The sequence below is a fragment of the Ictidomys tridecemlineatus genome, chromosome 3 (assembly GCF_052094955.1).
Source record: "Ictidomys tridecemlineatus isolate mIctTri1 chromosome 3, mIctTri1.hap1, whole genome shotgun sequence".
NCBI classification, from domain to species: domain Eukaryota; kingdom Metazoa; phylum Chordata; class Mammalia; order Rodentia; family Sciuridae; genus Ictidomys; species Ictidomys tridecemlineatus.
In genome coordinates, this window is record NC_135479.1 from 96,897,544 (window position 1) to 96,911,061 (window position 13,518).

General features: G+C 37.9%; 1 protein-coding gene across 8 annotated transcripts in view; it reads right to left on the bottom strand.

The window, feature by feature from the left end:
• Positions 1-13,518, bottom strand: part of Lekr1 (leucine, glutamate and lysine rich 1) — a 161,368-nt gene that overhangs the window by 112,561 nt on the left and 35,289 nt on the right. For all 8 annotated transcript variants that reach the window (XM_040269953.2, XM_078043516.1, XM_040269951.2 and 5 more), the window contains one exon: positions 1,671-1,790. In XM_040269953.2, coding sequence (XP_040125887.2) covers positions 1,671-1,790 — 120 coding nt within the window. The remainder of the gene's footprint in view (positions 1-1,670; positions 1,791-13,518) is intronic.

Here is a 13,518-nt window from a genome sequence, read left to right on the forward strand (position 1 = left end):
AATGGTCCTGAATAAAATAGAAGTGTGGCCACCTGGACAGTACTATCCTGCTGGCTCACTACCAGATTTCTATAAAAGGCTAAAGGGATTTTTTTCTTTCTTTCTTTTTTGTTTTGGTTTTGGTACTAGGGATTGAGCCCAGGGATACTTAACCACTGAGCCCTATTCTCATCCCTTTTTATATTTTATTTAGAGACAGGATCTCACTGAGTTCCTTCGGGCCTAATTAAGTTGCTGAGGCTGGCTTTGAACTTGCAATACTCATGCTTCAGCCTCCTGAGCTGTTGGGATTACAGGCATGAACCACCACTCCCAATGGCTAAAGGGATTTTTGATGACAAAAATGGGCATCTGTGTTCTTAGTAGATTTCACTCATTCATCCATTCCTTCAAAAATTACTTACTGTGCAAAGCATTTATGAAAGGTAGATGGCCAGGAGTTTATCACCAAATAATGCATTTAAAAAATACTAGCCCAATGAATTTTATTAACAGAATGTTTCTGGTAATAATTAATAGTTTAAGAACAAAAACCTAACATTCAAAATATCCAGCATGATTTTAGTTATCCTGAATCTGTATCACTTGCCATGTTAATTTAATGTGTTTTGAGCTAAAAGTTACTCAAAATGCAAAAGGAATCATTCTTTCTCATAAATGTTCTCAATATAGTCAATGCTACTTTCACTTATTTATTATTTCTATTTACACTGGGGGATGGAACTAATGGGTGCTCTCCCCTGAGCTACATCCCCACCCCTTCTTATTTTGTTTTTGAGACAGGGTCTCACTAAGTCGCTCAGACCAGCCTCAAATTTGCAATCCTCCTGTCTCAGACTCCTAAATTGTAGGGATTAGAGGCAGGTGCCAGCATGCCCAGCTTCGGTGTAATTTTTAAGAAAAAAATGTACTCAGTAGTTTGTTTAGATCATTGTATTTTATCTAAACAGCATATAAATCTGGGAGTGGTGGCACATGCCTGAAATTCCAGCAGCTCAGAAGGGTGAGGTAGGAGGATCTTGAGTTCATAGCCAGCCTCAGCAACTTAGGGAAGTCCTAAGCAACTCTGCAAAAGTATTTCTCTAAATAAAATATAAAAAGAGAACTAAGATGTGGCTCAGTGGTTAAGCACCCCTGGATTCAATGCTCAGTACAAAAAAAAAAAAAAAAAGAACTATGTGTGTGTTATACTCCTGTAACTGCCCTAACCCTTTCCCTCTTCTCATCTTCCAGATAGATAGATAGGTAGAAAGATAGAAAGATAGTTAGATAGATCTGCAGAAAGAACAATATTTATGTTAGAGACTCCTAACTTTGGGAGGTTTAGTATTAATATTTAGCAAGTTATCCTCTTCTGTCACATTTTATCCGGAGATCAAATACACCAGGGAACACTGATCCAAAGAAACAAAGTAGCTACTGTGTTTTTATTTTATATGTCACTACAAAATAAGAAAAACAAGGTGTTTGCCCAATTTAAATTTTATTAGTGAAACTATTCAGTTGCTATATGGTTCCAAAAAAAAAAAAGCAAAGCTATTTGCATTTTTCTAAATCATACCAGATACACAAATCATAATACTAAAATATATTTAAATTTTCATAATAAAGTTAGTATTAAATGTATCTTTTAAATTTTTATAATTTTAACTCTTTAAGTATGATCTTACCTGAAGACTTGTGATAGTCTATGTTTGATTTTTAATTCATGTTGCAAATGACTCAGTTCTTTATGTACTCTCTGATATTCAGTTTGTTGACTTTTTAACTGTATGCTTGCATCCCAAATTCTAAAAATATAAACAAATAACATCTGTTACAACCTTAAATAGTCCCAAGTGAAAACTGTTTTAAATTAAAATATAAATATACTTTTAATAAAAATAAGTAGAAGAAAAAGATGCATCTTTATAACATACTCTATAAATGTATAGAAAAAAAATATGGAGAGAAACATGCCAACCAGCCAAGATTCCTGGACAGAAAGTGGAACTTATAGGTGGACAAAAAGAAAAAGAATGAGTGGGCTGAGGTTGTGGCTCAGTGGTAGAACACTTGCCTAGCACGTGTGAGGCACTGGGTTCGATCCTCAGCACCACATGTAAATAAAAAAAATAAAGGTCCATCAACAACTAATAAAAATATTTTTTTAAAAAAGAGAAAGAATGAGGAAGAAAAGTAGAACTTTTACTCTATGTGCTTTTGTACTATTCAAATTTTCAGAGATCATGTTTTCATAAATATTAATTAAAATATAAAGTATCAAGTATTTTGTTAAAGTAATTTAAATTTAAAATGTCATAATGGGGGCTGGGATTGTGGCTCAGTGGTGGAGCACTGGCCTAGCATGGGCAGGACCCTGGTTCGATCCTCAGTACCACATAAAAAATAAAGGCATTGTGTTGTGTCCATCTATACCTAAAAAAATATATATATTAAAAAATAAAATAAAATGTCACAATGATTTTAAATGTCAAATATTACTAAAAAGGTCATAAGAAAAAATAGCAATTATTTGCCTTTACCCAGTTCCCACTGCCAGTGGCAACCACTTTCAATTTTTTCCTGTTTTTTTCCTACTATTTATCTCCACATTATTAAATAATAAATTTATACTGCTGTTGTCTAATATTCATTTTAATATTACCTAGTAAATTCAAAGTCAGTTAAGATCCAGTTCTGCTATATATAACTAAGACTGGAATCTTATTGCACACACACACAATCTCACAAAGGACAAGTCCCTTGGCAGCCAGTGTGATGCTGACGTGATAGCTTACATTTACAATGTACCAAGTCTCTGCTCCACCCTCTTTATTCCCATGGACCTCCATGGAGGAAGAAGCTCCAGCGCTTTCATTCCCATTCCAGATGATCAGCAGGAAAATAATGGCTTACTCCATACACCATAAGATCCTTAGCATCATCTGAATACTGCTGCAGAATTTAGTCATGTGGCCTCACCTAGACTTGGATGAAATAAAGCTGGGACACAGTGTTCATTACAGGAAGATGAGCCCCCAAGTATATTCACAGTCCTGTTACTAAAATGGGATGGAAAACAAATGTTGGGGTTGGTGGCTAATAAAAACTGACCCCCCTACTCTCAACTACACACCTGTACCTGCCCCTGATCATTCCCTTCCTCTCATCTTCCCAAGATTCAATCCATCATTTTTATTAAAGAACTTATTAAAACACTGTTCTTCATTGGTTAACCAACATTATGTCACGATTATATTTATATTCTTATACAACTTTTTGCAATTAAAAATGGCATTTGCTGGTAAATGGATGAAACTGGAGATTATCATGTTAAGTGAAATAAGCCAATCCCAAAAAACCAAAGGCTAAATGTTCTCTCTAATATGCAGATGCTGACTCACATAGGCAGCAGGGAGGAGGGGTGGAGGTTCACTGGATTGAACAGAGGGGAAAGCGGGGAACAGAGTGGGGATGGGAATGGAAAAGACAGTGAATGAACAGGACTTAACTCTTCTATGTTCATATATGAATACATAACCAGTGTAACTCCACAAGAATAGGAAGCTATACTCCATGTATGTGTGATATGTCAAATGCATTCTACTGTCATGTATAATTAAAAAGAACACAAAAAATTTAACAATCTTTTCTTCTTTCTTAGTGTTGTGTATCTATCAAGGCTTCTTAACATGCTAAACTGGGAGAAGCTGTTTTTGCAACTCTGTGTAAGTCTAAAATTATTATAAAATAAAATATTATAAAAAGGATGATTCCTACATATACAATGAGTGATTTGTGTAAGTATAACATGTCCATTATTTTAAATATAAAAGTTATCAGTATTGGGGGCTGGGGTTACAGCTCAGAGGTAGGGCGCTCACCTAGCATGCTTGAGGCACTGGGTTCAATCCTCAGCACCACATAAAAATAAAATAAAGATATTATGTCCACCTGTAACTAAAAATAAATGTTAAAAATTATTAATATTGTTTTAACAGAAAAAATAAAAGGAAATAACCTTCTGGCCAATCTTCGATGAACAACAATAAAAAAATTGTAGTCCTGTGGAATATTATATACAAAACATTAAATACAAAAGAGGAATGAAGCAGATCCCTATGTCCTGGCCTGGGAAGCATGGCAAGACTTCTCATTAAGGAGAGAAAACAGCAAACTGCAACGTACTGTAACTTATAGATCAATAAACACAACATGAAACCAAGTTCTATATATTCATTAATACATTTAAAATTTTAGAAAACAGGAACAACCTTAGCAATGTTAAGTCAGAGTTACCCCTAGGACATCATACCAATCGGGTGGGAAGGAGGTTCAAAGGGCCTATAGTATTTGCCACAATATTTGAAATACTTTACTATGAAGATATATTTATGTGTTGCTTGAAAATCTAAAATCAGAATTTTTTTAAAAACCTACATGGAGTCAGGCACACTGCCATATACCTGTAATCCCAGTAGCATAGGAGGCTGAGAATGGGGGGGAATCACAAATTTGAGGCCAGTCTCAGCAACTTTAGCAAAGCCCTAAGCAACTTAGTAAGACATGGTCTCAAAATAAAAAATAAAAAGGGCTGGGGATGTGGCTCAGTGGTTGAACACCCTTGGGTTCAATCCCAGTACCAAAACAAACAAACAAACAAAAAAACAAACAACCCTATCTGATCTTATTGTTTGTGTATAAGCATGTCTCAGGTTTATAAATGGGAAAATACCTAGAAATATTAGAAAGAAACTTAAGTTTATATAGGACACTGGTGAATAATAAGTTGTTTTAAGGTAAGTATTAAACTTTCCTTGATACTGCCCTACTCCAGGGCTGGGGTACAGCTCAGTGGTGGAGGACCTGCTTAGCAGGTTTCAGGCCCTATTAGCTGGGTGTGATGGCACATGTCTGCAGACCCAGCCACTCAGGATTGAGGCCAAACTTGAGACCTTGTCTCAAAAAACAAAACATCTAAATAAAAGCCTATTCCAACTATTATGAGTTTTCAGTTTGTATTTTTATTTTTTTTATTTTTTTTTCATAGGTATTCTTTTTTTTTTCTTTTTTTTATTGGTTGTTCAAAACATTACAAAGCTCTTGACATATCATATTTCATACATTAGATTCAAGTGGGTTATGAACTCCCATTTTTACCCCATATACAGACTGCAGAATCACATGGGTTACACATCCACATTTACCAGCATACCCAGGGCTCAGTTTGTATTTTTACAAAACACTTTTTTTTTTTTGTCATTAGAAAAATGCACACTAAGACACTTTCCAAGATCCATCTTTGAAGACATTTTCGGAATGAAAGTCAGGCCTGAGTAACACCTCAGCCCTCTGACTACAGTGCTGAGAAGCTTGATCACTTGGCCTCTGCGTTGGCTACGGTAGCATACTTGCTTTCTTCATATCGAATACTAGCATGGTTACAAACTACGTGAGCAGAGAAGCAGCAGTGTCCACCTGGACTGTATGTATCAGGCCGGCTTTATGAAGTAAACAGTTCACAGAATGCTGCAATACGGTATGTGCCGTGCAAGCCACAGCTTTTTCTGAGCAGTCATGATTTTGCACAGTTTGAACGCTTTGTTGACGTGAGGACATGATGTTGTCTAGTCAGGCACTGTTCCTGAAAACTGTGAGACTAACAGCATGTTCCAGTAGAGAGTCCTGTACTGGAGTGAGATGACCTGTACTGTAAGCCTCTTGCCAATGCAGCTATGAGAACAGCACATTTATTACCCTTATCTATTTCCCAGTTTTTCTTAGTCAACTTGATTAAAATAGATTGTGAGAATTTCTGAGTTGTAAAACAAAGGAGGGGAATATATTATCAAGCCTTTTAAATCATTTTCATTTTGATTATCTATTAATATTACTCATAATGAAATTATTCTAAGGAAAAACATTTTAACATCAAATATTAGGGGGAAAAAATGATCCCATCATTAGGCATCTTAATCTATTAGGCACCTGTAATCTATGCTCTTTTTTTGTCAATCTCGGGGGTGTAGATATTAATTTGTTTTTAGTCTTTCCTTCAGACTGGTTTTGCAGCAATCAAAGATGAGAGATGGAAGTTCAAAGTCTGGAAAAATGATGTGGGAGACATTCAGGCTTGCATTCTACCAAGGTCTCACAGGCGCAGGCATCCAAGTATCAAGGGAAAGTTAGGAGCGCAACAAAGAAATCAATCAAAACAAGCAGGCACTTCAGTTGTTGGGAAATAAACTTCAGAAACCCACATACATCTGCCCATGAGGACAAGCCGCTCTCTAACTGCTCCCCTGGAGTTAACTACCGCCTGAGGACAGTGAGAAAAGTGAATTCTGAGTCAAGAGAATAGGGGATGGGGTGGAGAGTCCAAGTCCTACAGAGAGAGAAATCACTTAGGGTTCAATAAAACTGGAAGGAACTCTTATTCAGCAGAGAAGACATGAGTGGAACCCAGGCTGCTTTAACTGTTTTCACAAAAGCTACTGCAGCTTCAGAAATACCAGCAGGAGCAAGCACTGGACCAAGAATGTCACTGACATATGAGCCTATGGGACATCAACAATTTTTAAAACAAAATTATCTGTAAATACAAATACTCAATTTCCTTAGGAGTGGTATTACCTTACTTTTATTTAGAAAATTAGTGTGACATTCAAAATTCCTACAAAATTCTTAGTTACTAAACCATATCCTTTTGTTAGGATAGTCTTAATTTTATACCAGTCATTCTCCTTTATGTACATTATTAATGCACTGAAAGTACCCAAAAAGGTAGGAGAAAGGTATCTTGCACTAGACAAAATCAACACTGCTTTTAACCTCATGTAATTAATTTCATGTAATTAATTTCATTGGAGCTTTATTTGGTCTTTGATTATTCACTTGCTTTCCTCTGGTCTCTTTAATACACAGATATTCAATTAAAATAACAGATCTTTCTTTGATTAAATATAGTAATCTTCAGTTTCATTAACACAGAAGCAGAAGTTAAAAATATTAACTCTAGGACCAGGGCTAGGGTTCAGTGGTACAGCCCTTGCCTGGCATATGTGAGGCACTGAGTTTGATTCTCAGCACTGCATATAAATAAAGGTTCATTAACAACTAATTAAAATATATTGAAAAAGAAAAAAATATTAACTCTAGCTTCATAAAACACTAAACACCTAATTCTGTACTGCAGGGGCAGGGTTGAAATATGATTTCACAAAAAGAAAGGCAAAATATTTTACTGTATTTTTCTTAAAGGTAAGAAATAGAAGACAACTTGGGAATGAATGAAATCTCTATTGTTTTAAGTGCTCTTAATAAAATCACATTGTTTACATAGGACAGTATTTTAAATATCGATACCATCACTTTAAAGTACAGTCAGCCCTCCATATCTGGATTCTAATCCATAGATTCAATCAAATTTAGATTTAGAATATTTGAGGAAAATCTGCAACTGAAGTGAACACATTTATACATTTTTCTTGTCATTATTCAATAAACAATACAATGAGAACTCCAAAAAGTCAATATCAGTTATCTTAGGAAGTGATATTAAGGGCAATCTTTTTCATCTATTTTTAAATAGTCTATAATGTGCATAATACACACAGTGAAAATAAGAGACTGAATTTTTGTTAAGACAATAGATAAGTTTTAAACATGAATTTATAAATTATTTGCTTAAGTCTTTTCTGTTGCTATATCTAAATTCCAGACTGAGTAATTTACAAAGAATAAATGTTTATTTGGTTCACATTTCTAAAGACTGGAATGCGGGATATCCTTGAGCTCCCTCTTGCTGTCGGGGACTCTGCATAATCCCAAGGTGGTGCGGGACATGGAGTGCTGAGGAAGCACCCAGTCCAGGGCCCTCCTCTGCTTATAAAGTCGCAGTCCCAGTGGATCAGGGTTGGACCTTCGTGTATTACTTACCTCCCAAAGGTGCCACTCCCATACCACAGCCAATTAGTTCCTACCCTCTTGCTATCTTAAAATGGGGACTGAACTTTAACATTGGTTTTGGCATGGAAAAACCACATCCAATCCATAGCACTCACCTCTGTCCCCCCCAAAACTTGACCTTCTCATAAAAACTACATTCATTCCTTCCAATATCTTCAATGTTTTCATTTGTGTCAGCATCAGTTCAAAAGTCTAAAGTCTCTGGGACTGCAAATTGGTGCAATCACTATGAAAAGCAGTATGGAGATTCCTCAGAAAACTTGTAATGGAACCACAATTTGACCCAGCTCTTCCATTTCTCAGTTTATACCCAGAGGATTTAAAATCAGCATACTACAGTGACACAGCCACATCAATGTTTATAGCATGTCAATTCACAATAGCTAAACTATGGAAATAACCCAGGTGTCCTTCAACAGATGAATGGATAAAGAAAATATATATGTAGAACATATATTCAATGGAATATTACTCAACTTTAAAGAAGAATGAAATTATGACATTTGCAGGTAAATGGATAGAGTTGGAGACTATCATGCTAAGCTAAATAAGTCAATCCCCCAAAACCAAAGGCCGAATGTTTTCTCTAATATGTGGATGCTAATTCACCTTGGGGGTGGGGCAGGGGCACCAGGGAACAATAGAGTTACCTTAGATTAGGTAGACGGGAGTGGGGCAGGGAGGAATATGAGGTTAGGAAGGATAGTAGAATGAAACAGGCATTATTATTCTGTGTGTGTATAACTGTATGACCAGTGTAATTCTACAACATGTACAATCAGAAAAATTAGAAATTATATCCCATCTATATGTATGATATATCAAGTGCATAAATGTAGTCTACTGTCATGTATAACTAATTAAAATAAATTTTAAAATTTTTTTAAAAGTCCAAAGTCTGATCTGAGATTCCAGCTATGAATCTATAAAATCAGTTATTTGCTTCCAATATGCAACAGTGGGACAGGAATAGGGTACATACTCACAGTCTTGAAGGAAAAAATAGGTTATAAAAAGGTGCGGGGGGCACATAGAACCAGCCCAAAACAAGTATGAAACTCAGCAGGGCAGACAATGAACCCTGAAACTTTGTACTAATCCTTCAGTCCAAGGTTGCCTCCTGGACACGCTGGGGTGGGGGCCCAGGCACCCACAGCTTTGTTGGGCTCAGCCCACGGGGCTACTCTCTTGGGTTGCACCTAGTACACAGAGTGTGGCTAGGATGCAGTTTGGGTCTGAAATGTTCCTGAAGGCCCACATATTAAAGGCTTGTTCCCCAGAGTGGCAACACTAAGAGGACGGGAACCTGTATGTAGTGGGTCTAGTCGGAGTCTTGGGTCACTGGGGGTATACATTTAAAAAGGACGCGATGCCCTTTCTCCTTTTCACCTGCTGGCCTCAAGGAAACAGGTAGCTCCTCACATGATCTCTACCCTGAGGCATTACCCCACCACAGGTCAAAGCCACATAGCCAACTGATGGTAGGCTGGAAACTCCCAAACTGAGAGCCAAGAGAAAGCTTTTCTCTTTACAGTTCAATTATCTCAGGGATTTGCTGCTATACTCAGGTATGTGTTGACTTTCTCAGGTACTCAATTACAGAAAGGTGACTAACAAGCTGCCAGGGCCAAAGGCTTGCATCCTCTGGAGTAGTGGAGGCACAGTCCTGTGGGGCTGGTTGAAGCCATAGTTGGGTGGCCTGCGCTGCACCAAGTCACTGGAAGCAGAGTCCTGCAGGGTCCTGGAGAATACTTAGGGCCTGTTCCCTGAACCATTCTGTTCTCCTAGGTCTCTGGCCCTATGATACAAGGGGTGACCTGGAAGGTCCCTAAAATGGCCTTAGGGCCTCTACCCTCTTGACCAATGGTGCCGGGCTTCTTTCAGATCATGTTATCTCTTCAGCAACCAGTCCCTGGGCCACGTGAGGGCACTCTGCCCAGCATGCCTTTCATCCTATATACCACCTAACTAAAGTGCTTCCTAAATTTTATATCCTTCTTCCTTTTTAAGTTATCAACATAAAAACAAATTTATCTTTCAATGATTCATTTCTCTTTCATGTTAGCATCACAGTTAGCAGTAACTTCGCAGTAGCCTAAAGCATTGCTCTCTAGAAATCTCTTCCACCAGTTTGCCATCACTCTTAAATGCAGCCTTCCACCACCTCCTGGCATCTGTAGTGTTTGCTGTCACTGTGCAGCAAGGGTAGCCTTTTCTCTGATTCCCAAGGAGATGCTCCCTGTTTGCACACGCAGCCTCCTGAGCATGGCAGCTCCTGCCCATCTTTCCATCGCACACACATTTGACCACTCAGCCAGTCTCAAAGAACTCCCAACTTTGCCTAGTTTTCTCTCTTCTATTTAAGGTCTTTCTCAACCTTAACACTCTGTTCATGGAGATATAGTCTTTTAAAAAACTGCTCCTCCAAATTCTTCCAGGCTCTGCCCATAACCCAATCCCAAAGTCACCTGCACATTTTCAGGTGTTAGCAATAGGCCTGCTCTTGGCACCAAGTCTCTGTCTTAGTCCATTTTCTGTTGCTATACGTGACTACTATGGACTGGGTCACTTCTAAAGGTTTGTTCAGCTCTTGGTTCTAGTGGCCAGGTGTGGTCAAGGGGCCACCCCTCTGGTGAGAACTGCTGGTGGGAACTCTCTGTAGAATCCTGAGCAGGGCAGGGCATCACATGGCAGGTGGGATGCAACAAGAGACAGAGCCAAACTGGCCTATATAACAGACCCGCCCTCCAAATTTTAACTGACTAATCCAGTAATATACTAATGGATAGATCATTCACGAGGGCAGAGCCGCCCATGACCTACTCATTCTTAAAGGTTCTGCCTCTTAACAGCTCACAATGAAGATTAAATTTCAACAAGTGTTTTAGTGGGGACATTTAACCATAGTAGGAATTATGAAAAAAAAATGAGTTCATTGAAATGTAATATGGAAGATCATTTATTAATAAACCCCAAAATATTACTAGATTACATGTGTGGTTTTAAACACTAGTATAGTCACATGTTTTTCTGTGAAAAGTTTCAAGAGAATGATATGTGAGCTTTCATAGATAATGCAGAAAACTGTAAGATGTTCAAAGAATCATTAAAATTACCATAATGAGGAAAATATTCAATTCAAAAATTTGGGATTTTCTTTCTTTTTTTTTTCTTTTTTGGATTTGAAACAAAAATAACCAGCTCAATAGAAGAAAAAGAGAATATGCACTATTTTTAACATCAGCTCAAATTATAATTATCCTAGGGGAAAAAGAAAAGTAAAAATTGTTCACTCAAAATTACAATCACACACTGCCGTGTGCACGACTCACTGCGGAGCACAGGTGAGGACTCAGAAGCAATGGAGGGTGCCTGTCCTGTAGCTCCCTGAGGTGGGGGAAAGGGTGATAAAGACCTGAAGAGGCAGCCTCTGTGGCAAGGGGTCCACTGCCCCGTGTGTTCTGGAACACAGGAAGATTCTGCTAAAATCTTCGTGAGCATCCTTGAGAAAAAATGTTTAGAGGAGGAAGAGGAGGGGACAGCAAAGGAGGGAGGGCACTGTTTAGGAGGAATGGAATGAAGCAAAGAAAGTTTACTAGAAAAACTTTTATTTTCTTCTCAAAATATTTATCAGGAAAAAATGTGTTATTATGGTTACTTCCATATCAAAGATCAAATAGTTTCATTAATGCTCTAGTGCCATTTAAAAATACCCAAAGAATCATTCAACAAGATATTATGCATTCTTCTTTTTACAACAATAAGAACACAGACATGCATGATATTAATCAAAATTCAAACTACTCCTTACTATAATGAGAAAAACATTCAATTATAAATTATCAAATCATGTAAAAATATAATGGTCAAAATACTCTGGTGAACATTGAAGAACCTATTTTACTTTTGGACAACTTTTCTGCTCTCAGCACTTCACTAAACATTCTCTGATTCAACCTTAACCTCATACTGAAAGTCTCATGCCTAATGACAATGCCATTAGAAAATGTAAAGTGGGGCTGAGGATGTGGCTCAAGTGGTAGCACGCTTGCCTGGCATTCGTGCGGCCCGGGTTCGATCCTCAGCACCACATACAAACAAAGATGTTGTGTCCACCGAAAACTAAAAAATAAATATTAAAAAATTCTCTCTCTCTCTTTAAAAAAATTCTTAAAAAAAAGAAAATGTAAAGTGGTTTTTATTTTTCAGATTATCAAATAGCATCACTACAGTCTCAGGTTAAATTTAGGCAGATGCATACAGGGTTCTCAAAACTCCTCCAGGTGCAGGGTTGGCGGGAGCACCGTCACACTAATCATTTTGTAAAATGTTCTGTGATGAATGTCAGCCATCGATGAGCTGTGTCAAGACCACCTGGGGTCTGCAATGGGCAGCCTTATAGTTGCCAAGTTTAGAAAGTTACCAACTGGTCCTTGAGCATGTTTTATTTGACTTCCAGAGTGGATCCTTTTTAAAATGAGCACCAGCATTGTAACTTTGAGTGATTTTTAGTAAAGATCCAGATTCTCTGCTTCTCTTTGACAATCAAGTAATTCAGAAACAATGGGACCACCCACTCTCCCACAAAAAAAAAAAAGCCAATCTTTTGGAACAGCTGCCTCCTCTAATGAACATGCATTTTTCAGTTTATTATAGCTCCCACCTACCTCTTTCTCTCACTTATTCTGGATACCCTATAGACATTTGAGTTTGCTATATTGTCTAATTCTAAAATTCACTGGCTGAATTTTAGATGTTTTTAGAATCCACATAAAGCCAATCTGAACAGTGTTTCTGTAAAAAGTATAAAGTGGCTGCCTGCCATTCATTTGAGAAATTCTTTTAAGAATAAATGAATTCTATTTTTATTTTGCATATTGAAAAAACTGGCAGAGAGAAAGACAGAAAATGATTACAGCCATGGGGAAAATCTGAATTTACACTGACAGTTACCAAGATACTAGAACTTGCAGGCAAGGAGAAGCCACAACTGCTCCAAACTGCAGGTCAGCAACTTCTCTCGTGGACAGAGGTCCACTCTGCCTCTTTCCCTGTTACTCAGGAAAATGATGACCGAAGCAGCCCTGCAGCAGCTCCGAAAGGGCATGAGCACTATGCTTTCCAGGTGCTTTTCATTTAAACCTCCTGGGAAATCCCAACTCCAGCTTCTCAGCTTCCTTTTTGTTCTAATCAAGGGATTTTGTTTGTTTTTTAGCAGTATTCTTGCCACAAGAAATGCTTTATTAATGTTTTCTAGTGTTGTCCAAATGTGTTCTGCAGTAAGTGCCCCACAGCAACCCAGAATGGCTTCACAATGAAGAAAAACAGAAACACACTCCTTCACAGTAAGGCTCCCAGAACTCCAACTACACATACCACCTGCCTGGGCTGCTACAATACGTTATAGACTGGGTGGCTCATAAACAACAGAAATTCACTTTTCATAGCTCCAGGAGCTGAGAAGTCCAAGGTCCAGGGGCCCTCAGGCTCAGTGTCGAACAAGGGCCACTTCCTGGGTCCCAAGGCCATTCTCACTGGAACCTCACTTAGAGGAGAGCAAGGGAGTGC